Here is a 25,543-nt window from a genome sequence, read left to right as displayed (position 1 = left end):
TATGGGAATGTCGGAGTGTCTGGGGAATCCAGCACCTTCCATCTGCTCCAGGCCCTGTCAGCCTGGCCTCGAGCACTTCCAGGGATGGAGCAGCCTCAGATTCCTGGGATAACCTGGGATAGAACCTCAGCACCCTCAGATTCCTGGGATAACCTGGGATAACCTGGGATAGAACCTCAGCACCCTCAGATTCCTGGGATAACCTGGGATAGAACCTCAGCACCCTCAGATTCCTGGGATAACCTGGGATAACCTGGGATAGAACCTCAGCACCCTCAGATTCCTGGGATAACCTGGGATAGAACCTCAGCACCCTCAGATTCCTGGGATAACCTGGGATAACCTGGGATAGAACCTCAGCACCCTCACAGGGAGCAAGGAATTCTGAATATCCAGGCTCAGGCTCCTGTGTTTTGGTTTAAAACCGTGTTTTCCATCCCTGGGATTCTCCATCTCCTGGGGTTCTCCATCTCTGGGATTCTCCATCCCTTGGATTCTCCATCCTTTAGATTCTCCATCCGTGGAATTCTCCATCCCTGGATTCTCCATCCCTGGATTCTCCATCCATGGATTCTCCATCCCTGGGATTCTCCATCTCCTGGATTCTCCATCCCTTGGATTCTCCATCCCTTGGATTGTGGCGTCCTCAGTGACATCCCTCACGGATTCCATCTGTATCCACATTCCTGGAACCTTCCTGGGATCCCTTGGAATGTTCCCTGGGATCCCTCAGCACCTTCCCAGGGATCTCTCGATTCCCTGGGATCCCTTTGAGCATTCCCGGGGCTCATTCCCGGATCCCTGGGCTCATTCCCGGATCCCTGGGCTCATTCCCGGATCCCTTTGCACATTCCCTGGGATCCCTGGACTCATTCCCTGGGATCCCTGGGCTCATTCCCGGATCCCTGGGCTCATTCCCGGTTTCCCTGGGCTCATTCCCGGTTTCCCTGGGCTCATTCCCGGATCCCTGGGCTCATTCCCGGTTTCCCTGGGCTCATTCCCGGTTTCCCCTCGCTCATTCCCGGTTTCCCCTCGCCCATTCCCGGTTTCCCTTCTCTCATTCCCGGTTTCCCCTCGCCCATTCCCGGTTTCCTCTCGCCCATTCCCGGTTTCCCCTCGCCCATTCCCGGTTTTCCCTTCTCTCATTCCCGGTTTCCCTTCTCTCATTCCCGGTTTCCCCTCGCTCATTCCCGGTTTCCCCTCGCTCATTCCCGGTTTCCCCTCGCCCATTCCCGGTTTCCCCTCGCCCATTCCCGGTTTCCCCTCGCCCATTCCCGGATCCTTTCGCATCCTCCCCGCGATCCCGGGGCTGCTCCGCCGCCGGGCCCGACCTCGGGCCGCGTTTTTTGGGAACGGGAGGGGCGGATCCCGGCGCCGGCGCTGGTTTTTTTGGGAGGGAAACAGTTAAAATTCCAGGGGAGGGAAGGAGCTTCCATGAATGAAGACAAAGTTTGGCGGGGGGCCAGGAGCGGGGGAGGGGGAGCGGGGAGGGGGCGGCCGCGCCAGCGCCGAAATCCCGGCAAAAATTAACACCCCCCCCCAAAAAAAAAAAAAAAAAAAAATCCGAAACCATCCCCATGTCGGGAGGTGCCAAACCGGTCGCGACCGGATTTTAAAAAAAAAAAAAAAAAAAAAAAAAAAATTTAAAAAAAATTTTTTTTTTCGTTCCAATTTTTTTTTTTTTTTAATTCCCGTTTTTTTTTTTTTTTCCCTCCCTTCTCTTTTTCCCTGCCCCGCGAGGCATCATGGGAAAAAAGTCAGCATCCCCCCTTTTCTTTTGTTTAATAAAACAGAACGCGCATGATTGGCAGGGAAGGGCCCGCTCGGAGCGCGGCTCCGCTCCGGCTGCGGCTGCGGCTCCGCGGGCGATGGAGCGCGGGGTCCTGCCCGGCCCCCTGCCCCTTCCCCGGCCGCTGCCGGGCCCCCCCGAGCCGCTCCAAACCTTGCTGGGCAGCCGCGGGCAGCGGGAGGATTGGACCTGTGAGTACCCGCGAGCGGACAAAAGGGGCTCCTCGTGCTTCTCGTGTCAATTTGCCAGCCTTGTTTCCTTTTTTTTTTTTTTTTTTTTTTTTTTTATTTTTTTTTGTTTTTTTGTGGGGATGTTTTAATCGGTTTGCCATGGATTCCCTTCTCCCTTCCCTCCCCCATCCATCGCTATTCCAGCTCCCATCCCGCCCTGCCCGCTGCAGGGGTGGCAGAAATGATTTGTGTCACCCCCCTCCCCACCAAAAATCACCGATTTAATTATCGGTGGGTGATTAACGGGGCCGGGCCGCACAAAGGCAGCGCCCGCAGTCGAGGAAATCGGGCAGCGAGCGTTATAATAAGGAGCCGGGGCAGCCTGCGTCATCCCGGATGGGGAGGGGGGCCGCGCCGCTCCCGTCCCATCCCCTCCTTCCCTTCCCTTTCCCCGCAGCCTTTTCCAGCTGCCCGGCCCGTCCCAGCCGCGCCTCCCGGGGTTTTTATCCCTCTGGCAGACTTTGTGAAGTTTTTGGGTCTTTTTTTTTCCCCCTCCCTGCCTCATGCAGCTTGTGGAATTCCCACATCCCGAAAATCCCGGGGTGGGACGCGGCGCCGGCGATCCCTGCTCCCGAGGGACGGATTTGGACAGGAGCACAAACTCGGCAGGGATGGGAAGCACTTCTTGGGAGGGAGGAATTTCCTCCTTTCCTGCTTTTCCTGCTTCCCATCCTCAGCCTCGTGCAGAATCCGGGCACATCCCGGGCTGGGGATCCGGAACTGCGGGATCCAGGCTCTGGGAAATCTGGAATTTTGGGAGATCCAGGCTCTGGGATGTCTGGAATTGGGGGATCCAGGCTGTGGGAAATCTGGAATTTTGGGAGATCCAGGCTCTGGGAGATCTGCAATTTGGGGGATCCAGGCTCTGGGATGTCTGAAATTTAAGAGATCCAGGCTCTGGGATATCCATGCTCTGGGATGTTCGGAATTTGGGGGATCCAGGCTCTGGGAGATCCGAAATTTTGGGAGATCTTGGCTCTGGGATGTCCGGAACTGAGGGATCCAGGCTCTGGGAAATCTGGAATTTTGGGAGATCTTGGCTCTGGGAGATCTGCAATTTGAGGGATCCAGGCTCTGGCATGTCTGGAATTTTGGGAGATCTTGGCTCTGGGATGTCTGGAATTTGAGGGATCCAGGCTCTGGGATGTCTGGAATTTTGGGAGATCTTGGCTCTGGGATGTCTGGAATTTAAGGGATCCAGGCTCTGGGATGTCTGGAATTTGAGGGATCCAGGCTCTGGGGAATCCAGGCTCTGGGAGATCCGGAATTTTGGGAGATCCAGGCTCTGGGAGCTCTGGAATTTGGGAGATTCAGGCTCTGGGAGCTCCAGGCTCTGGGATGTCTGGAATTTAAGAGATCCAGGCTCTGGGAGATCCAGGCTCTGGGAGATCTGGAATTTAAGGGATCCAGGCTCTGGGAGATCCAGGCTCTGGGAGATCTGGAATTTGAGGGATTCAGGCTCTGGGAGATCCAGGCTCAGGGAGATCCGGAATTTTGGGAGCTCTCGGCTCTGGGGCCGGCGTGTCGGAGCAGGGACAGGTGTCTGTCCCCACCTTGGGAACAGCACAACCCCTGGAGCAGTTTCTCCGCAGGAATTCCCACATCCCCGTGCCTGCTCCCATCCCACCCTCCCATTTTTGTCTTCCCAAATCTTCCCTCTCATTCCCGGGAGCAGCCACCTCCCTGTCGCTTCCAGGGCCGTTTTTAGGGATTCCTTTAAATCCCCCCAGCCTCCCTTACCTGCTCAGAATTCCTGCACAGCATTCCTGGGATCCCTGGAGCAGCAGGCGCGGTTTTTGTTCAACCCCGGAGTTTTTTCTCCCCCCTTCCCTTCCCTTTGCAGCGGCGCTCCCGGATCCCGCCGCCGAGCCGTTAAATCCTAATTACCTTTTTAGGTGATTATCCTTTTCCTGGCGTTCCTCGGGAGCGCTCGCCCTGGGAGCCAGCCATTTTGTGTTCCGTGCCGGAGCGCGTTCGGCGCCGGGATGTGCCGATCCCGGCCCCCGGAGCGCGATGGGGAGCCGGCCCCGCGCTGGGATCCTGGCCTGGGGGGGTTTGGGTGAGCTGCAGGATCTGGGATTTAAATGGATTTAACCAGATTTTAATCCGGATTTTAATCTGTCCTGTCCTGGATGTGGCTCGGGATGGATGTTCCCGTTTGGGATCACGCTGGGTTTGGATGCTGGGATTCCTTCTGGCATTCCAGCCCCAGGTGGGCGCTGGGGGATGCTCTGGGCTCCCTGAGGTCTGTTCCTGGGAGTGCCAGAGGGTTGGTTTGTCCCTGATTTCCCATCCTCACTCCCTCGGATCCCAGGGATCCAACTCAGCCGCTCCGGGGCTGCCGGCGGCTCCGCTGGGCGGAATTACAGCGGTGCTGGAGCGGGGCTGGGAAATGGGAGCGTGCTGGGGGGCACTGGGAGCACTGGGATCCCTTGTGGGGGATCAGGGATCCCTTGTGGGGGATTGGGGATCCCTTGTGGGGGATCGGGGATCATTCCTGGTGGGGGATCAGGGATCGTTCCTGGTGGATCAGGGATCCCTTGTGGGGGATCAGGGATCATTCCTGGTGGATCAGGAGCATTCCTGGTGATGGATCAGGGATCCCTCATGGAGGATCAGGGATCGTTCCTGACAGATCAGGGATCACTCCTGGTGATGGATCAGGGATCCCTCATGGGGGATCAAGGATCATTCCTGGTGGATCAGGATCATTCATGGTGATGGATCAGGGATCCCTCGTGATGGATCAGGGATCATTCCTTGTGGTGGATCAGGGATCATTCCTGGCAGATCAGAGATCGTTCCTGTTGGATCAGGAACATTCCTGGTGATGGATCAGGGATCTCTCGGGGGGGATTAGGGATCATTCCTGGTGATGGATCAGGGATCATTCCTGGCAGATCAGAGATCATTCCTGGCAGATCAGGATCATTCCTGGTGACGGATCAGGAATTCCAGCCCCTCCATGAGCTCCAGAGGATCCAAGGCCGGGAATTGGGGCCGGATGCACACCGTGGGGTTTGACCCAAAGGAAAACCCTCCAGGGAGGCTGGAAGGGCCGGGAGCTCCCTGGCTGAACTCTGGCTGGAATTACCTCCCGGTGCTGCCAAGGCTTGGTTCTGCATTCCACCGCACAAATCCCGGGATATTTCCCCTCCTGGCTGCGTCTCTCCCTGGATATTCCCACTTCTCCCTGGACTATCCCTCCTCCTGGCCCAGCCTTTCAAATCCTCACGCTGAGGTTTTTATTTTTTTAATTTTTTTTGGTCGGATTTTTTCCCCGCCGTGGGCACCACATCCAATATCCACGGAAAACGGGGCGCTGCTCCGTTTGTGTGCCGAGGCCAAACCCGTCCTGCCGGGGCTGGGAGCGGGAGCAGCGCCCGGAGCCAGCGGAACGTGCCGGGGAGCGCGTGGGGAATCCGGGAATCGCCGTGGGGGGACGGAGCCCGGCGTTCCCGGAGAGCTCCGAGCTCGGCTCCAGCCCACCCTGCTCATCCCGCTCTGGAATCCTGGTCCCGAGCTCGGCTCCAGCCCACCCTGCTCATCCCGCTCTGGAATTCTGCTCCTGGATTTGGCTCATTTGGGATTTGGTTCCATGAGGAGGAGCTGAAGGGAGAGGCTGTGCCGGATCCCCGGAAGCCGTGCCGGAGGGCACCGGGGCCGGATGATCCGGTTTGGGATGAGCCTCCCGACCTGCTGATCCCCGGGGCTGGGATCATTCCTGCTCTTTGGATTTCTGCACGGAACCAGGAGCTTTCCCAGCGCTCTGCATCCTCCCCTTCCCCCTCCAGCCAAAGGGCCCCATCCAATTCCCAATCCTAATTTAATTTTTATTGGATCTGGCCGAGCCTGGAAAACCTCTGGAGCGGATTAACAGCGCTGGGCCCCATTCCTTTGGATCCGTTTGGAATTCCCGAGGGGAGGGCGCTGGGGAGCCCACCTCGGTGATGTCCCCGGAATTCCTGCAGGATCCTTTCCCAGGAAACCTGGCCCAGGATCTCCCAGCTGGGATCACCCTGTGGGATGTTGGTCCTGTGGACCTCTCCCTCCTCCTCCTCCTCCTCCTCCTCGGGTGTCTGGCTGCTCCCCGGGGTGCTGGCGTGCTCCCAGCCGCTCCAGCCGCAGCGCAGGGCGCGGCTCCGGCGCTCCCGGGGTGTCTGGAACATCCCCGATCCCCCGGGGTCACTCCCGCGGGACGGGGGCGGGAGCGGCTCCCGCGGCCTGTCCCGGCTTGCCGGGCTAAATCCGGGAGACGTGCGGGGAGACGGGATCGGCAGGTAGGGAAGAGCCCCGGCCGCCGCTTCTCGGGATTTCCGCCGCTTCTCCTGCCGCTCCTGGGGGCTGGATGTGTCATTCCCGGGATTTCAGCCTCCTCCTGGCTGAAAGGGAAGGTTCATCCCAGGGATGGCTCGGAGCTGGGTCCGTGCAGGTGTGCAGCAGCTCCATGTGCCGGGAGCACAGAACACCTCGTGTTCCCTGCGGATTGAGCCGTTCCCGGTGCTCCCGAGCCACCCCACGGAATTCCCAGCTCTTCCCCAGCTGTTTGTCCCGGTCCCCAGCCCTGCTCCGAGGGAAAGGCCTCGCCCAGCTGGTTTGCAGGTGGAGCTCCTGTGGCTCTTTGTTGTCGGAGCTGGTTCCTTATCAGCCTGGGAGCGGGGCTGGGATGGGCTCCAGGCCTGGGATGGGGTTGGGATGGGCTCCCTGTTTTCCAGAGGGCATTCCTGCACCTGGAGCTGGGGAGCCGCAGAGGTGGGAGGGCGGGGATGGACCCGCCCGTGCCTCCATCCCGGCGCTGCCGAGCATTCCTGCCGGGAAAAGCAGCGCTGGGGATTTCCTGGCGTTCCAGGGCTCCCCAGGGCCTTCATCCAGCTCCCCTTCCTCGCTGAGCCGCGTCCATGGGCTGAAATCCCGAGGGAGGGACCGTGCTGCCCTGCAGGGATTGCGGGGCCGTGCGCAGGGGGAGACTGCTCGCCTGGCTGGGGACGGGGAGGCTGGAGCTCCGTGAGGAGATCGGAGCTCCGTGAGGAGATTGGAGCAAGAGGTCGGAGCTCCGTGAGGAGATTGGAGCTCCGTGAGGAGATTGGAGCGAGAGGTCAGAGCTCCATGAGGAGATCGGAGCGCTCTGAGGGGTCAGAGCTCCGTGAGGAGATCTGAGTGCTCTGAGGGGTTGGAGCTCCATGAGGAGGTCGGAGCGCTCCGAGGGGTCAGAGCTCCATGGGGAGATCAGAGCTCCATGGGGAGATCAGAGCGAGGGATCGGAGCTCTGTGAGGAGATCAGAGCACTCCGAGAGGTCGGAGCTCCGTGAGGAGTATGGAGCAAGGGGTCGGAGCTCCATGAGGAGATCAGAGCGCTCCGAGGGGTCAGAGCTCCATGAGGAGATCGGAGCACTCCGAGAGGTCAGAGCTCCATGGGGAGAATGGAGCCCTCTGATGTGTTGGAGCTCCATGAGGAGTTTGGAGCCCTCTGAGGGGTCAGAGCTCCATGGGGAGATCGGAGGGCTCCAAGGGTTCAGAGCTCCGTGAGGAGATCGGAGCGAGAGGTCGGAGCTCCATGAGGAGATTGGAACGAGAGGTCGGAGCTCTGTGAGGAGATTGGAGTGAGGAGTCAGAGCTCCATGAGGAGATCGGCGCGCTCTGAGGGGTCAGAGTTCCGTGAGGAGATTGGAGTGCTCTGAGGGGTCAGAGCTCTGTGAGGAGATCAGAGCAAGAGGTCGGAGCTCCGTGAGGAGATCGGAGCGCTCTGAGGGGTCGGAGCTCCATGGGGAGAGCAGAGCGCTCCGTGGGGTCAGAGCTCCGTGAGGAGATCGTAGTGCTCCAAGGGGTCGGAGCTCCGTGAGGAGATTGGAGCAAGAGGTCAGAGCTCCGTGGGGCGATTGGAGCACTCTGAGGGGTTGGAGCTCCATGGGGAGATCGGAGCACTCGGAACGGTCAGAGCTCCGTGAGGAGATCGGAGTGAGAGGTCAGAGCTCTGTGAGGAGATCGGAGCCCTCCAAGGGGTCGGAGCTCCGTGAGGTTGGAGCTCTCCCAGGCCTTGGAGCTCCATGGGGAGATCGGAGCCCTCCACAAGGCCGGAACTCCGTGAGGCTGGAGCTCTCCCAGTCCTTGGAGCTCCGTGAGCAGCTGAGAGCTCCGTGAGGAAACTCGAGGGTGCTCCAGGGGTTTGGTGGCTGTCCCTGACCCTGTCCCTGTCCCTGACCCTGTCCCTGTCCCTGACCTGTCCCTGTCCCTGTCCCTGACCTGTCCCTGTCCCGTCCCCCCCAGGATGGACCGCATGACGGAGGACGCGCTGCGCCTGAACCTGCTCAAGCGGAGCCTGGAGCCGGCGGAGGAGCGCGAGGACGTGCTGGCCAAGCGGCTCAAGATGGAGGGGCACGAGGCCATGGAGAGGCTCAAGATGCTGGCGCTGCTCAAGCGCAAGGACCTGGCGGGGCTGGAGGTGCCCCACGAGCTCCCGGTGAAGCCGGACGGCATCAAGGGCTACGAGGAGAAGCTCAACGGGAGCCTGCGGCCCCACGGCGACGGGCGGAGCGCGGCGCGGCCGGGCAAGGAGAACATCAACGACGAGCCCGTGGATATGAGCGCCAGGAGGAGGTGGGTGCTGGGATTTAAATGGGGTCTGAGAGCTGGGGGGCGCTGGGATGAGGGGATTCCCACGACAGCAGGGTGCTGGGAAGGAAACAGGAATCAGGAATTGTCAGGGTGGCACAGGTGAGGCAGGGCTCGTGGATTTTTCATCCCAGGCCAGGCTGGAGCAGCCCAGGATGGTGGGAGGTGTCCCTGGAGGGTCTGGGCTGCGTCCTCAGAGGAATTCCTTGGATATTTGCAATGTGGGGTTACCCAGTGGGGCACCAGCATCGGACACTTGGATCAGGAAATCAGCCTGGAACAAAATGGGAATGTTTGCTGTGAGAAGGGAGACTGGGAATGTCTCCTTTTCCTGGATTTTATTGGGAATGTGCTCCACGTCTCCTCACCCCCGCCATGGCTCCTGCTCCGGTGATTCTGTTGGAATTCTGCTCCTCCTTGGACAAAGGGAGTCCCACAGCTGCTGATTCCTCATGGATGCTTTTCCCTCTTGGATCTGGACTCTGGCTCTGCCCCGATGGAATGTCAGTAACCCAGCCTGGATGTGTCTGGATGCTCCTGCAGGATTCTCCCCTGGGACAGCCCTCACTCATCCAGGAGAGCCTGGGATCACTCCTGGGATGCAGCTTGGATGGGCTCCTTGTCCTGGGAATGCTCTGGAATTTCTCTGCTGGAATTCCGTGCTTTGGAATACCCACAAAAGCAGCTGGAATGTTTGGGATTGAAGGAATCCCGGCTCTGAGCATCCTCCCACCCTCGGAGCAGCCAAACCTGGAACTGGGTGTCCAGAATTTGGGATGAGGAATTCCAGGGCCTGCCCTCACTCCAAGGACCTTCCAGGGAGCTGGAGCTGCCTCTGAGCCCAGCCCTGCCCCTGCTCCGTGCTGGGTTATCCCAGATTCTCCAGCAGCAGAGAGAAATCCAGGATAGCAAAGGGATTTTCCTGGAGTGTCCCTGCCCGGGATGGTCCCGCCTGGATCCCGCTGGATTCCACCGCTGGATTTGGTTCCTTCCTTTCCCCTGCTGCTCCTTTTGTTCCCTGCTCAGGGCTCAGTTGGATATCCCTGCAGATTTTCCTTCATGGAATGAGCTTCTCCAGGAGGTTTGGGATGGGAGTGGTACCCTGAGTCAAGGGGGCTTGGTCCCTTTCCTGCTGGGATCCTGCATCCCAATCCCACATTTTGGGATCCTGCTCCCCAGTCCCATGTGCTGGGATCCTGCTCCCCAGTTCCAGTTTTTAGGATCCTGTTCCCCCAGTCCCTGTTTTTAGGATCCTGCTCCCCCAATCCACATTTCAGGATCCTGCTCCCCAGATCCCATTTTTTAGGATCCTGCTCCCCCAATCCCTGTTTTTAGGATCCTGTTCCCAATCCCACATTTTGGGATCCTGCTCCCAGTCCCACATTTTAGGATCCTGCTCCCCAGTCCCTGTGCTGGGTTCCTGCTCCCAATCCCAGTTTTCAGGATCCTGTTCCCAATCCCAGTTTTTAGATCCTGCTCGCCCAATCCCAGTTTTTAGATCCTGCTCCCCTAATCCCAGTTTTTAGATCCTGCTCCCCTAATCCCAGTTTTTAGATCCTGCTCCCAATCCCACATTTGGGATCCTGCTCCCCAGTCCCAGTTTTCAGGATCCTGCTCCCCCAATCCCACATTTTGGTATCCTGCTCCCCCAATCCAATCTTTTAGGATCCTGCTCCCAGTCCCATTTTCTGGGATCCTGCTCCCCAAATCCCTCTTTTTGGGGTCCTGCTCCCCAGTCCCTGTTTTTAGGATCCTGCTCCCCAGTCCCACATTATGGGATCCTGCTCCCCAGTCCCTGTGCTGGGATGCTGCTCCCAATCCCACATTTCAGGATCCTGCTCGCCCAATCCCAGTTTTTAGATCCTGCTCCCCAGTCCCACATTCTGGGCTCCTCTCCCAGTCCCAGTTTTCAGGATCCTGCTCCCCCCGTCCCAGTTTTTAGGATCTCACTCCCCAATCCCAGTTTTTAGGATCCCTCTCCCCATCCCCGAGCGCTAACGGCCACTGTCCCCGCAGTGACCCGGACCGCGGGGTCCCACATTTCAGGATCCTGCTCCCAGCCCCACGTTTCAGGATCCTGCTCCCAGCCCCACATTTCAGGATCCTGCTCCCAGCCCCACATTTAGAATCCCCCTCCCCATCCCCGACACTCACAGCTCCTGTCCCCACAGTGACCTGGACTGCGGGGTCCCACATTTCAGGATCCATGCTCCCAATCCCACATTTAGGATCCCTCTCCCCGTCCCCGAGCGCTCACAGCTCCTGTCCCCGCAGTGACCCGGACCGCGGGGTCCCACATTTCAGGATCCTGCTCCCAGCCCCACATTTCAGGATCCTGTTCCCAGTCCCACATTTAGGATCCTGCTCCCAGCCCCACATTTAGGATCTCTCCCCATCCCCGACACTCACAGCCCCTGTCCCCGCAGTGACCCGGACCGCGGCCGCCTGACGCCGTCCCCCGACATCATCGTCCTGTCGGACAACGAGGCCTCGAGCCCCCGCTCCAGCTCCCGCATGGAGGAGCGCCTCAAGGCGGCCAACCTGGAGATGTTCAAGGTGGGGGGGAGGGTTTGGGGTACGGGGTGGGCTGGGGGGGAAAGGGTTTGGGGTATGGGGTGGGCTGGGGGTGAAGGATTTGGGGTATGGGGTGGGCTGGGGGGGAAGGGTTTAGGGTGAAGGGTTTGGGGTGGGTTTGGGGTGAAGGATTTGGGGTATGGGATGGGCTGGGGGTGAAGGATTTGGGGTATGGAGTGGGCTGGGGGGGAAGGATTTGGGGTTTGGGGAGGGTTTGGGGTGAAGGATTTGGGGTATGGGGTGGGCTGGGGTGAAGGGTTTGGGGCTGGGATGGGGTACATGCAGGATTTGGGGCAGGGATGAGGTACATGAAGGATTTGGGGCACAGGATGGGGTGCATGCAGAATTTGGGGCAGGAATGGGGTGCATGCAGGATTTAGGGCAGGGATGAAGGATTTGGGGCAGGGATGGGGTGCATGCCAGATTTTGGGGTATGGGGTGAAGGATTTGGGGTACAGGATGGGGTGCATGCAGGATTTGGGGTATGGGGTGCATGCAGAATTTGGGGCAGGGATGGGTTTGAGGTGAAGGATTTGGGGCAGGGATGGGGTGCATGCAGGATTTGGGGCAGGGGATGGGGTGGGTGAAGGATTTGGGGTTTGGGTTGAAGGATTTGGGGCAGGGATGGGCTGCACGCAGAATTTTGGGACACTCCTCATCCCATCCTGGTCTCAGCCCTGCTCTCACCTCCCAAACAATTCCAGCTTTCCCCGCTCTGCCCCGCTGAGCTTTCCCCCTTTCCCTGCAGGGGAAGAGCCTGGAGGAGCGGCAGCAGCTGATCAAGCAGCTGCGGGACGAGCTGCGGCTGGAGGAGGCGCGGCTGGTGCTGCTCAAGAAGCTGCGGCAGAGCCAGCTCCAGAAGGAGAACGTGGTGCAGAAGGTGAGGGCTGGGCCGGGACTCCCTCCCTGAGCCCCCTGGGGTGGCAGATCCCTGATCCCAGCCCTGACTCCGAGCTCTGCCCCAGACCCCCGTGGTGCAGAACGCCGCGTCCATCGTGCAGCCGTCCCCTGCCCACGTGGGACAGCAGGGCCTGTCCAAAATCCCCTCGCGGCCTGGAGCCCAGGGCGTGGAGCCACAGAACCTGAGGACATTGCAGGTGAGCGTTCCCCTTCTCCTGGGGTTGGATTTGTCAGGAATTGGGTGTTCCTGACTCTGTGGATGTCAGGAGTGGGGTCAGGGTGGGGATTCCCCGAGCCCTGCGGCCTTGCTGAGGAGGAAAAGCCTCTGGAAGTGTTTGCTCCGTGGATTTCTGCTGCTCTCCTCGGCCATGGAGCGATTCCGGCCTTCTGCAGGAAAGGGGGATGTGCCACAGTCCTGCCAAACCCAGGAAAAGCGAGGGGTTTGGGGCATTAACCAGGATTTGTTTTTCCATTATTTTGTCTCTGAGCTCAGGGAGCCCTGGGGGAATTTGGGGTCGCTCTGTGCTGGTTCCTGGGATCATCCCGTTCCCCGATCCCATTCCTGATCTCATTCCTGATCCCATTTCCACAATCCCATTCCTGGTCCCGTTCCCTGATTCCATTCCTGATCCCGTTCCCCGATCCCATTCCTGATCCTGTTCTCCAATTCCAATCCCAATTCCCAATCCCAATCCCATTCCCAATCCCTATCCCCCATCCCAATCCCCAGTCCCATTCCCCAATGCCATTCCTGGATCCCAATCCCATTCCCCAATCCCATTCCCATTCCCCAGTCCCAACCCCGTTGCTGATCCCATTCCCCAAACCCCAATCCCCAATCCCCATTCCCATTCCCCATTCCCATTCCCCAGTCCTCAATCCCATTCCCCATTCCCCAGTCCCCGATGCCGTTGCTGATCCCATTTCCCAATCCCATTCCCCACTCCCCGATCCCATTCCCTGTTCCCCAATCCCACTCCCCATCCCCATCCTGCTGCTGTTGCTGATCCCATTCCCCAATCCCAATCCCATTCCCTGACCCCGTTGCTGACCCCATTCCCCAATCCCATTCCCATTCCCTGACCCCACTGCTGACCCCATTCCCCATTCCCCATTCCCCAATCCCATTCCCATTCCCTGACCCCACTGCTGACCCCGTTCCCCAATCCCATTCCCTGACCCCATTGCTGACCCTGTTCCCCAATCCCAATCCCATTCCCTGACCCCGTGGCTGACCCCGTTTCCCCGCAGGGTCACAGCGTGATCCGCTCGGCCGCCAGCTCGGCGCTGCCGCACATGCTGATGTCACAGCGCGTCATCGCCCCCAGCCCGGCCCAGCTGCAGGGCCAGCGCGGGCCCCAGAAACCCGGCCTGGTGCGCAGCAGCACGCCCGGCATCAGCCCGGCCATCAACTACCAGCCGGTGCGTGGGGATACTGGGGATACTGGGAACAGGGAACTGGGAACTGGGAACTGGGGAATGGAATGGGGCACTGGGAACTGGAGTGGGGCAGCAGCACGCCCGGCATCAGCCCGGCCATCAACTACCAACCGGTGTGTGGGGATACTGGGAGTGAACTGGGGGTGAACTGGGAACTGGGGTGGGGCAGCAGCACGCCCGGCATCAGCCCCGCCATCAACTACCAGCCGGTGTGTGGGGATACTGGGAGTGAACTGGGGGTAAACTGGGGATACTGGGAACTGGGAACTGGGGCAGCAGCACGCCCGGCATCAGCCCGGCCATCAACTACCAACCGGTGTGTGGGGATACTGGGAACTGGGAACTGGGAACTGGGGAATGGAATGGGGCACTGGGAGCTGGGGTGGGGCAGCAGCACGCCCGGCATCAGCCCCGCCATCAACTACCAACCGGTGTGTGGGGATACTGGGGATACTGGGAACTGGGGAATGGGGTGGGGAACTGGGAACTGGGGTGGGAACTGGGAACTGGGGTGGGGCAGCAGCACGCCCGGCATCAGCCCGGCCATCAACTACCAACCGGTGTGTGGGGATACTGGGGGTGAACTGGGAATACTGGGAACTGGGGGTGAACTGGGGGTGAACTGGGAACTGGGGAATGGGGTACTGGGAACTGGGGTGGGGCAGCAGCACGCCCGGCATCAGCCCGGCCATCAACTACCAACCGGTGCGTGGGGATACTGGGAACTGGGGAACTGGGGATACTGGGAACTGGGGAATGGGGCACTGGGAACTGGGGGTGAACTGGGAACTGGGGTGGGGCAGCAGCACGCCCGGCATCAGCCCCGCCATCAACTACCAACCGGTGTGTGGGGATACTGGGAGTGAACTGTGGATACTGGGAACTGGGGCACTGGGGAATGGAGCACTGGGAACTGGGAACTGGGGTGGGGCAGCAGCACGCCCGGCATCAGCCCCGCCATCAACTACCAGCCGGTGTGTGGGGATACTGGGGATACTGGGAACTGGGGAACTGGGGATACTGGGGTGGGGAACTGGGAGATGGGGTGGGGCACTGGGAGATGGGGTAGGGCACTGGGGAACTGGAGAACTGGGGTGGGGAACTGGGGGCTGGGATGGGGCACTGGGAACTGGAGTGGGCCAGTTGGGCACTGGGTTGGACTGGTTTTCACTGGTTTGGGCTGGTTTGGGCACTGGTTTGGGCTGGATTGGGCTAGCTGAGGCTGGATTGGGCACTGGTTTGGGCTGGCCTAGGCTGGTTTTCACTGATTTGGGCTGGTTTGGGCTGACTGGGGCTGGTTTGGGCACTGGTTTGGGCCAGCTGGGGCTGACCTGGGCACTGTTTTTTTGTACCGGTTTGTACCGGTTTGCACTGGTTTTTTACTGGTTGGTCCCAGTTTGGGCACTGGTTGGGCTCTGGTTCGTACCAGTTTGGGCACTGATTTGGGCACTGGTTGGGCATGGGGGTGTACCAGTTTGTGCCAGTTTGTTCTGGTTTGTCCTGGTTTGTACCAGTTTGCACTGGTTTGCACGACCCCCAAATTCCCACCCTGACCGCAAATCCCTGACCCCAATCCCCAATTCTCACCCCAATCCCCAATTCTCACCCCAATTCTCACCCCAATTTTCCCACAATTTTCCCCACAGCAGTCGGGCTCGTCAGTGCCGTACCAGCGCTCCCCAATCCCTGACCCCAATCCCCAATTCTCACCCCATTCCCCAGTCCCCAGTTCTCACCCCAGTCCCAAATTCTCACCCCAATCACCAATTCTCCCGCAGCAGTCGGGCTCATCGGTGCCGTGCCAGCGCTCCCCAATCCCTGACCCCAATCCTTGACCCCAATTCCCAATTGTCCCCCCAGTTCTCAGCCCAATTTTCCCCCTAATTCTCACCCCAATCCCTGACCCCAATCCCCAATTCTCACCCCAGTTCTCCCAGCCCTGTCCCCATAGCAGTCGGGCTCGTCGATGCTGTGCCAGCGCTCCCCAATTCTCATCCCAATCCCTGACCTCTCACCCCAATCCCTGACCCCAATCCCAAATTCTCACCCAATCCCCAATCCCAAATTCTCATCCCAATCCCTGACCTCTCACCCCAATCCCTGACCCCAATCCCAAATTCTCACCCCAATCCCCAGTTCTCCCCCCAATTCTCACCCCAATCCCTGACCCCAATCCCCAATTCTCCCCGTCCCCAATTCTCCCCCCAATCCTGTCCCCACAGCAGTCGGGCTCGTCGGTGCCGTGCCAGCGCACCCTGACCCCAATTCTCACCCCAATCCCCAATTCTCACCCCAATCCCAATTCTCACCCCAATTTTCCCCCAATCCTCCAGCAGCAGTCGGGCTCGTCGGTGCCGTGCCAGCGCTCCCCAATGCCTGACCCCAATTCTCACCCCAATTCTCACCCCAATCCCTGACCCCAATCCCCAATTCTCACCCCAATCCCAAATTCTCACCCCAATTTTCCCCCAATCCTCCTGCAGCAGTCGGGCTCGTCGGTGCCGTGCCAGCACTCCCCAGTCCCTGACCCCCAATCCCCAATTCTCCCCCCAATTCTCACCCCAATCCCTGACCCCAATTCTCACCCCAATCCCTGACCCCAGTTCTTACCCCAATCCCCAATTCTCACCCCAATCCCAAATTCTCATCCCAATCCCCAATTTTCCCCACAGCAGTCGGGCTCGTCGGTGCCGTGCCAGCGCTCCCCAATCCCTGACCCCAATCCCTGACCCCAATTCCCAATTGTCCCCCCAGTTCTCAGCCCAATTCTCCCCCTAATTCTCACCCCAATCCCTGACCCCAATCCCCAATTCTCACCCCAGTTCTCCCAGCCCTGTCCCCATAGCAGTCGGGCTCGTCGATGCTGTGCCAGCGCTCCCCAATTCTCATCCCAATCCCTGACCTCTCACCCCAATCCCTGACCCCAATCCCAAATTCTCACCCCAATCCCCAATCCCAAATTCTCACCCCAATCCCCAATTCCCCCCCGACCCCAATTCTCACCCCAGTCCCAAATTCTCACCCCAATTCTCTCAAACCTCTCCCGCAACAGTCGGGCTCGTTGGTGCCGTGCCAGCGCTCCCCAATCCCAAATTCTCACCCCAATCCCCAATTCTCACCCCAATCCCAAATTCTCAACCCAATCCCAAATTCTCACCCCAATTCTCCCAACCCTCTCCCACAGCAGTCGGGCTCGTCGGTGCCGTGCCAGCGCTCCCCAATGCCTGACCCCAATTCTCACCCCAATCCCTGACCCCAATCCCAAATTCTCACCCCAATCCCTGACCCCAATTCCAAATTCTCACCCCAATTCTCACCCCAATTTTCCCCCAATTTTCCCCACAGCAGTCGGGCTCGTCGGTGCCGTGCCAGCGCTCCTCCTCCTCGGCCATCTACATGAACCTGGCGTCGCACATGCAGCCGGGCTCGGTGGCCCGCGTGTCCTCGCCCCTGCCCAGCCCCAGCGCGCTGTCGGACGCCGCCAACTCGCAGGCCGCGGCCAAGCTGGCGCTGCGCAAGCAGCTGGAGAAAACCCTGCTGGAAATCCCTCCCCCGAAACCGCCGGCGCCGCTGCTGCACTTCCTGCCCAGCGCCGCCAACAGCGAGTTCATCTACATGGTGGGGCTGGAGGAGGTGGTGCAGAGCGTCATCGACAGCCAAGGTTCTTCATTTGGGGGGTTTGGGGGGGATTTGGGGGGATTTCAGGGGGTTCAGCCCCAATTTGGGGTGAGTTCATCTACATGGTGGGGCTGGAGGAGGTGGTGCAGAGCGTCATCGACAGCCAAGGTTCTTGAACTGGGGAGTTTGGGGGGGATCTGGTGAGGTTTGGGGGGGATTTCCGGGGGTTTGGGGGGGATTTCAGGGGGTTCAAGCCCCAATTTGGGGTGAGTTCATCTACATGGTGGGGCTGGAGGAGGTGGTGCAGAGCGTCATCAACAGCCAAGGTTCATCATTTGGGGGGTTTGGGGGGGATTTTGGGGGATTTCAGGGAATTTGGGGGGGATTTCAGGGGGTTCAGCCCCAGTTTGCGGTGTCCCAGGATGGATTTGGGGTGAGTTCATGTACATGGTGGGGCTGGAGGAGGTGGTGCAGAGCGTCATCGACAGCCAAGGTTCCTGATTTTGGGGGTTTGGGGGGATTTAGGAGGGATTTCAGGGGGTTCTTCCCCAATCTGGGGGGATTTCAGGGAATTTTTGGGGGCATTTCAGGATTTTGGCAGGAAAATTTCAGGATTTTGGCTGGAAAACTTCAGGATTTCAGCCAAAAATGTCCGGATTTCAGCCCAATCTTTTGGTGGTTTTAGTCCAGATTTTCAAGATTTCAGCCAGAAAATTTCCATATTTCAGCCCAATCTTTTGGTGATTTCAATCCAGATTTCCAGGATTTTGGCTGATTTGCAGGCCAGAAAATGTCAGGATTTCAGCCCAATCTTTTTGGTGATTTCAGTCCAGATTTTCACAATTTCAACCAGAAAATTTCCATATTTCAGCCCAATCTTTTTGACGATTTCAATCCAGATTTTCACAATTTCAGCCCAATTTTTGTGATTTCATTGGGATTATCCCATGTTTCACCCCAAACCCCGTGAGCTGAGGCTCACCCAGGCCGTGTTTCACCCCAAACCCCGTGAGCTGATGCTGGGTGCTCACCCAGGATGTTTCCCGGTGTTTTTAGGGAAGAGCGCGCCGGCGGTGGCGCGCGTGGAGCCGTTCGTGTGCGCGCAGTTTTTGTGATTTCATTGGGATTGGGATCCCATGTTTCACCCCAAACCCATGAGCTGAGGCTCACCCAGGTTGTGTTTCACCCCAAACCCCGTGAGCTGATACTGGGTACTCACCCACACCCTGTTCCCGGTGTTTTTAGGGAAGAGCGCGCCGGCGGTGGCGCGCGTGGAGCCGTTCGTGTGCGCGCGGTTTTTGTGATTTCATTGGGATCCCATGTTTCACCCCAAACCCCATGAGCTGAGGCTGAGGCTCACCCAGGCCGTGTTTCACCCCAAACCCCGTGAGCTGAGGCTGAGGCTCACCCAGGCTGTGTTTCACCCCAAACCCCGTGAGCTGATGCTCACCCAGGTTTTTCCCGGTGTTTTTAGGGAAGAGCACACCGGCGGTGGCGCGCCTGGAGCCGTTCGTGTGCGCGCAGTTTTTGTGATTTCCTTGGGATTGTTCCATGTTTCACCCCAAACCCCGTGAGCTGATGCTGGGTGCTCACCCACACCCTGTTCCCGGTGTTTTTAGGGAAGAGCGCGCCGGCGGTGGCGCGCGTGGAGCCGTTCGTGTGCGCGCAGTTTTTGTGATTTCCTTGGGATTGGGATCCCATGTTTCACCCCAAACCCATGAGCTGATGCTCACCCAGGCCGTGTTTCACCCCAAACCCCGTGAGCTGAGGCTCACCCAGGATGTTCCCGGTATTTTTAGGGAAGAGCGCGCCGGCGGTGGCGTGCATGGAGCCGTTCGTGTGCGCGCAGTTTTTGTGATTTCATTGGGATTGGGATCCCATGTTTCACCCCAAACCCCGTGAGCTGAGGCTCACCCAGTCTGTGTTTCACCCCAAACCCCATGAGCTGATGCTGGGTGCTCACCCAGGTTTTTCCCAATATTTCCAGGGAAGAGCGCGCCGGCGGTGGTGCGCGTGGAGCCGTTCGTGTGCGCGCAGTTTTTGTGATTTCATTGGGATCCCATGTTTCACCCCAAACCCCATGAGCTGAGGCTCACCCAGGCCGTGTTTCACCCCAAACCCATGAGCTGATGCTCACCCAGGTTTTTCCCGGTGTTTCCAGGGAAGAGCGTGCCGGCGGTGGCGCGCGTGGAGCCGTTCGTGTGCGCGCGGTTTTTGTGATTTCATTGGGATTATCCCATGTTTCACCCCAAACCCGTGAGCTGAGGCTCACCCAGGCCGTGTTTCACCCCAAACCCATGAGCTGAGGCTCACCCAGGCCATGTTTCACCCCAAACCCCGTGAGCTGATGCTGGGTGCTCACCCAGGCTGTTCCCGGTGTTTTTAGGGAAGAGCGCGCCGGCGGTGGCGCGCGTGGAGCCGTTCGTGTGCGCGCAGTTTTTGTGATTTCATTGGGATTATCCCATGTTTCACCCCAAACCCATGAGCTGAGGCTCACCCAGGCTGTTTCCCGATGTTTCCAGGGAAGAGCGCGCCGGCGGTGGCGCGCGTGGAGCCGTTCGTGTGCGCGCAGTTTTTGTGATTTCATTGGGATTGTTCCATGTTTCACCCCAAACCCCATGAGCTGATGCTGGGTGCTCACCCACACCCTGTTCCCGATGTTTTTAGGGAAGAGCGCGCCGGCGGTGGCGCGCGTGGAGCCGTTCGTGTGCGCGCAGTGCCGCACCGACTTCACGCCGCACTGGAAGCAGGAGAAGGGCGGGCGCATCCTGTGCGAGCAGTGCCAGACCTCCAACCAGAAGAAAGCGCTCAAGGCCGAGCACACGAACCGCCTCAAGAACGCCTTCGTCAAGGCCCTGCAGCAGGAGCAGGTGGGGACGGCCCTGAGCCGGCCTGGCCCATCCTAAACCCTCCTAGACCATCCTAGACTGTCCTAAACCCTCCTAGACCATCCTAAACTGTCCTAGACCATCCTAGACCATCCTAAACTGTTCTAGACCATCCTAAACTGTCCTAGACCATCCTAGACTATCCTAAACTGTCCTAGACCATCCTAAACCGTCCTAAACTGTCCTAGACTGTCCTGGACCATCCTAAACCATCCTAAACTGTCCTAGACCATCTTAAACCATCCCAACCTTTCCTAAACTGTCCCTAAACCCTCCTAGACCATCCTAAACTGTCCTAGACCATCCTGGACCATCCTAGACCATCCTAAACTGTCCTAAGCTGTCCTAGACTGTCCTAAACCGTCCCAGCCCGTCCTAAACCATCCTAAACTGTCCTAAACCCTCCTAGACCATCCTGAACTGTCCTAGACCATCTTAAACTGTCCTAAACTGGCCTAGATCATCCTAGACTGTCCTAAACCATCCCAGCCCATCCTAAACTGTCCTAAACTGTCCTAAGCTATCCTAAACTGTCCTAAACCGTTCTAGACCATCCTAAATCTTGCTAAACCAGCTCAAACCATCCCAAACCATCCTAAACCATCCCAACCCATCCTAAACAATCCTAAACCAGCCCAGCCCAAACCGCTGATCTTATCCCATCCCATCCCATCCCATCCCATCCCATTGATCCCACTCATCCCATCCCATCTGGGTTGGCATTCCTGTGGGATTTGATTGGGGTGGCTTTCCCATGGGAATTTTTTGGGATCCCATTCCCCTGGGTTTCACCAGGACCCCGTTCCTGTGGGGTTTGTCTGGGATGATCCCATTCCCGTGGGGTTTTATTGGGACCCCATTCCCGTGGGTTTTATTTGGGATCCCGTTCCCATGGGGTTTCTCTGGGATGATCCCATTCCCCTGGGGTTTATCTGGGACCCCATTCCCGTGGGTTTCACTGGGATGATCCCATTCCCCTGGGGTTTTATTGGGATCCCATTCCCATGGGGTTTGTCTGGGATGATCCCATTCCCCTGGGGTTTATCTGGGACCCCGTTCCCGCGGGTTTTTTGGGACCCCGTTCCCGTGGGTTTCCCGCGGCACTGAGCCGAGGCTGGGGTTTTATTGGGATCCCATTCCCATGGGGTTTCTCTGGGATGATCCCATTCCCGTGGGGGTTTTTTGGGACCCCGTTCCCCCCATGGGGTTTATCTGGGACCCCGTTCCCGTGGGTTTCACTGGGATCCCGTTCCCGTGGGGATTTTTTGGGACCCCGTTCCGGTGGGGTTTATCTGGGACCCCGTTCCGGTGGGTTCCCGTGGTGCTGAGCCGAGCCCGTCCCCAGGAGATCGAGCAGCGGCTGCAGCAGCAGGCGGCCCTGTCCCCCACGGCCGCGCCCGCCGTGCCCAGCGTGGGCAAACAGGACGGGATCCTGCGGCACCACACGCTCCGGCAGGTGGGGCTGGGATCGCGGGATCATGGGGATAATGGGATCATGGGGATAATGGGATCATAGGGATAATGGGATCATGGGGATAATGGGGATAATGGGATTGTGGGGATTATGGTATCATGGGATCACGGGATCATGGGATCATGGGGATAGTGGAATCATGGGGATCATGGGATAATGGGGGTCATGGGATCACTGGGATCATGGGGATAATGGGATCACTGGGATCGTGGGGATAATGGGATCGTGGGATCGTGGAGATAATGGGATCGTGGGAGCACTGGGATCATGGGGATAATGGGATCATGGGGATAATGGGATCACGGGATAATGGGGATAATGGGATCATGGGATCACAGGGATAATGGGATCATGGGGTCATGGGGGTCACTGGGATCACAGGGATAATGAGATTGTGGGAATAATGGGATAATGGGATCACTGGGATCATGGGGATAATGGGATAATGGGGTCACGGGATCACTGGGATCATGGGGATCATGCGATCATGGGGATCATGGGATCACGGGATCATGGGGATCATTGGGCTCATGGGGATAATGGGATAATGGGATCACTGGGATCATTGGGATTGTGGGATCACTGGGATCATGGGAATGGGATAATGGAGATGGGATCTCTGGGGTCATGTGATTACTGGGATCATGGGGTCATGGGATAATGGGATGGAATAATGGGATGGGATCATGGGATCACTGGGATGGGATCATGGGATCATTGGGTGGGATCACTGGGTTGGGATCGTGGGGCGCGGTCGCTGGGCTGGGGCGGGGCGTGACCATCGGGATGGGACGGGATGGAACGGCCGCCCCTTGGCTGCCTTCCCCAAATCCCAACGCTGTCCGTGTGTCCCTGTGTCCCTGTGTCCCTGTGTCCCCGTGTCCCCCCGGGCAGGCCCCGCAGCCCCAGAGCAGCCTGCAGCGCGGGATCCCCACCTCGGCGCGCTCCATGCTCTCCAACTTCGCCCAGGCCCCGCAGCTCTCGGTGGCCGGGGGGCTCCTGGGAATGCCAGGTACGGACAGGGGGACAATGGGATAGTGGGGTGGGATCAGTGGGATAATGGGGTGGGATCAGTGGGATAATGGGGTGGGATCAGTGGGATAGTGGGGTGGGATCAATGGGATAATGGGGTGGGATCAGTGGGATAATGGGGTGGGATCAGTGGGATAATGGGGTGGGATCAATGGGATAATGGGATGGGATCAGTGGGATAATGGGGTGGGATCAATGGGATAAGGGGGTGGGATCAGTGGGAACAATGGGGTGGGATCAGTGGGATAATGGGGTGGGATCAGTGGGATAATGGGGTGGGATCAGTGGGATAATGGGCTGGGATCAGTGGGATAATGGGGTGGGATCAATGGGATAATGGGGTGGGATCAATGGGATAATGGGGTGGGATCAATGCAATGGGATCAGTGGGACAGCTCAGGCCACGCCCTGAATTTGGGGCAGAATTTGGGAATTCCCATCCTGTGCCAGCTCCGTCCTGCCCCTCGGGGGTGGCTCTGGGATCTCTGGGGTTTTGGGGATCTCTGGGATCCCTGGTATCCCTGGGATCTCTGGGATCCCTGGGATCTCTGGGATATTTGGACTCTGTGGGGTTTTTGGGATCTCTGTGGGTTTTTTTGATCCCTGGGATCTCTCAGATCCCTGGGATCTGTGGGATATTTGCGATCTATGGGATCTGTGGGATTTGTAGGATCTCTGGAATCCCTGGGGTTTTTGGGATCTCTGGGATCCATAGGGTTTTTGGGATCCCTGAGTTCTGTGAGATCTCTGGGATCCCTGGAATCTTTGGGACCCCTCGGGGTTTTGGGCTCTGTGGGACCCCTGGGCTCTCTGGGATCTCTGAGACCCCTGGGTTCTGTGGGATCTCTGGGGGTTTTGGGATCTCTGGGATCCATAGGATTTTTGGAATCCCTGTGATTTTTGGGATCTCTGGGATCCCTGGGGTTTTTGGGCTCTGTAGGACCCCTGGGCTCTCTGGGATCTATGGGATCCATAGGATTTTTGGGCTCTGTAGGATCTCTGGGATTTTTTGGGCTCTGTGGGGTCCCTGGGTTCTCTGGGCTCCCTGCTGTTTCTGCACTCTGTGTGACCCCTGTGACCCCTGGGCTCTCTGGGATCTATGGGATCCATAGAATTTTTGTGATCCCTGCTGTTTCTGGGCTCTGTGTGACACCTGGGCTCTGTGGGATCTATGGGATCCATAGGATTTTTGTGATCCCTGCTGTTTGTGGGCTCTGTGTGACCCCTGGTGTTTCTGGGCTCTGTGGGATCTGTGGGATCCATGGGATTTTTGGTCTCCCTGCTGTTTCTGGGCTCTGTGTGATCCCTGGGCTCTGTGTGACCCCTGGGCTCTGTGAGATCCATAGGATTTTTGGGATCCCTGGGGTTTTTGGGCTCTGTAGGATCTCTGGGATCTCTGGGGTTTTTGGGGCTCTGTGGGACCCCTGTGACCCCTGGGCTCTGTGGGATCTGTGGGATCCATAGAATTTTGGGCTCTCTGGTGTTTCTGGGCTCTGTGTGATCTGTGAGCTCTATGGGATCCATAGGATTTTTGGTCTCCCTGCTGTTTCTGGGCTCTGTGTGATCCCTGGGCTCTGTGTGACCCCTGGGCTCTGTGAGATCCATAGGATTTTTGGGATCCCTGGGGTTTTTGGGCTCTGTAGGATCTCTGGGATCTCTGGGGTTTTTGGGGCTCTGTGGGACCCCTGTGACCCCTGGGCTCTGTGGGATCTGTGGGATCCATAGAATTTTGGGCTCTCTGGTGTTTCTGGGCTCTGTGTGATCTGTGAGCTCTATGGGATCCATAGGATTTTTGGTCTCCCTGCTGTTTCTGGGCTCTGTGTGACCCCTGGGCTCTGTGTGACCCCTGGGCTCTGTGGGATCCATAGGATTTTTGGGCTCCGTGGGATCCATAGGATTTTTGGTCTCCCTGCTGTTCCTGGGCTCTGTGTGACCCCTGGGCTCTGTGTGACCCCTGGTTTTTCTGGGCTCAGTGTGATCCCTGGTGGTTTTGGGCTCTGTGTGATCCCTGCTGTTTCTGGGCTCTGTGTGACCCCTGGGCTCTGTGGGATCCATAGGATTTTTGGGCTCTGTGGGATCTGTAGGATTTTTGGGCTCTGTGTGACCCCTGCTGTTCCTGGGCTCTCTGGGATCTATGGGATCCATAGGATTTCTGGGCTCTGTGTGACCCCTTTCCCCCCCAGGGGTGAACATCGCCTACCTGAACGCCGGCATCGGGGGCCACAAGGCGTCGAGCCTGGCGGACCGGCAGCGGGAGTACCTGCTGGATATGATCCCGCCGCGCTCCATATCGCAGTCCATCAGCGGGCAGAAATAGCCCCGGCCGGGGCTGCCCCCGGGGAGACACCACGGCAGAGACACAACACGAACATTTCAGCAGGGCCCCGATGGCCGCGGGGCTCGGGGCAGCCCCGGCCCCGCCGCTCCTTTTGTAACGCCGCCGCTTCCTCCTCGTCTCGTGGGTTGTTTTTTGCCCCTTCTCCTCCTGAGTTCTGCCCCCCTCCCCCGGCTCCGTGGATGGTTAAAGCTTTCTTCTCCCTTTTCCAGAGACTTTGGCGAGGGCCCTGCCCCGGCTCCCCCAGGGGGAGGTTCTGGGGGCGGCCTGTGCTGGGTGTGGGGTTGGGGGTGTTGGTGGGGACAGGGGGGGAGCCTGGGGGCTGAGACTGGGGTGTCACTGACCCTTGGTCCTGGGGTGTCACAGTGCTGGTCCTGGATTGTCACAGCTCAAATCCTGGGCTGTCACCTCCCCCTGATCCTGGGGTGTCACAGTGCTGGTCCTGGGGTGTCACAGCCACAATTCTGGGTGTCACAGCTCTGATCCCCGGGTGTCACCTCCCCCTGAGCCTGGGGTGTCACTGACCCCAATTCTGGGGTGTCACAGTGCTGAGCCTGGGGTGTCACAGCTCTGATTCTGGGGTGTCACCTCCCCTTGGTCCTGGGGTGTCACTGACCCTAATCCTGGGGTGTCACTGGCTCTGGTCCTGGGGTG

General features: G+C 58.7%; 1 protein-coding gene across 3 annotated transcripts in view; it reads left to right on the top strand.

The window, feature by feature from the left end:
* Window positions 1-25,096, top strand: part of GATAD2B (GATA zinc finger domain containing 2B) — a 33,966-nt gene extending 8,870 nt beyond the window's left edge. The window contains exons 1-11 of one of the 3 annotated variants that reach the window (XM_033082985.1): window positions 1,871-1,980; window positions 8,284-8,613; window positions 11,055-11,184; window positions 11,951-12,082; window positions 12,168-12,299; window positions 13,354-13,524; window positions 16,888-17,203; window positions 19,828-20,030; window positions 21,394-21,504; window positions 22,417-22,534; window positions 24,738-25,096. In XM_033082985.1, coding sequence (XP_032938876.1) covers window positions 8,285-8,613; window positions 11,055-11,184; window positions 11,951-12,082; window positions 12,168-12,299; window positions 13,354-13,524; window positions 16,888-17,203; window positions 19,828-20,030; window positions 21,394-21,504; window positions 22,417-22,534; window positions 24,738-24,871 — 1,776 coding nt within the window. In that variant the 5' untranslated portion in view covers window positions 1,871-1,980; window position 8,284 and the 3' untranslated portion in view covers window positions 24,872-25,096. Of the gene's footprint in view, window positions 1-1,870; window positions 1,981-8,283; window positions 8,614-11,054; window positions 11,185-11,950; window positions 12,083-12,167; window positions 12,300-13,353; window positions 13,525-16,887; window positions 17,204-19,827; window positions 20,031-21,393; window positions 21,505-22,416; window positions 22,535-24,737 lie in introns of those variants that run through there. The other 2 variants (XM_033082986.1, XM_033082984.1) reach the window with 2 other exon arrangements.
* Window positions 25,097-25,543: the final 447 nt, after the last annotated feature.

This window comes from Catharus ustulatus, chromosome 30, assembly GCF_009819885.2.
Source record: "Catharus ustulatus isolate bCatUst1 chromosome 30, bCatUst1.pri.v2, whole genome shotgun sequence".
Classification (NCBI taxonomy): Eukaryota; Metazoa; Chordata; class Aves; order Passeriformes; family Turdidae; genus Catharus; species Catharus ustulatus.
Note: the sequence above shows the minus strand (reverse complement) of the source record. Positions and strands in the feature narration are given on the sequence as shown.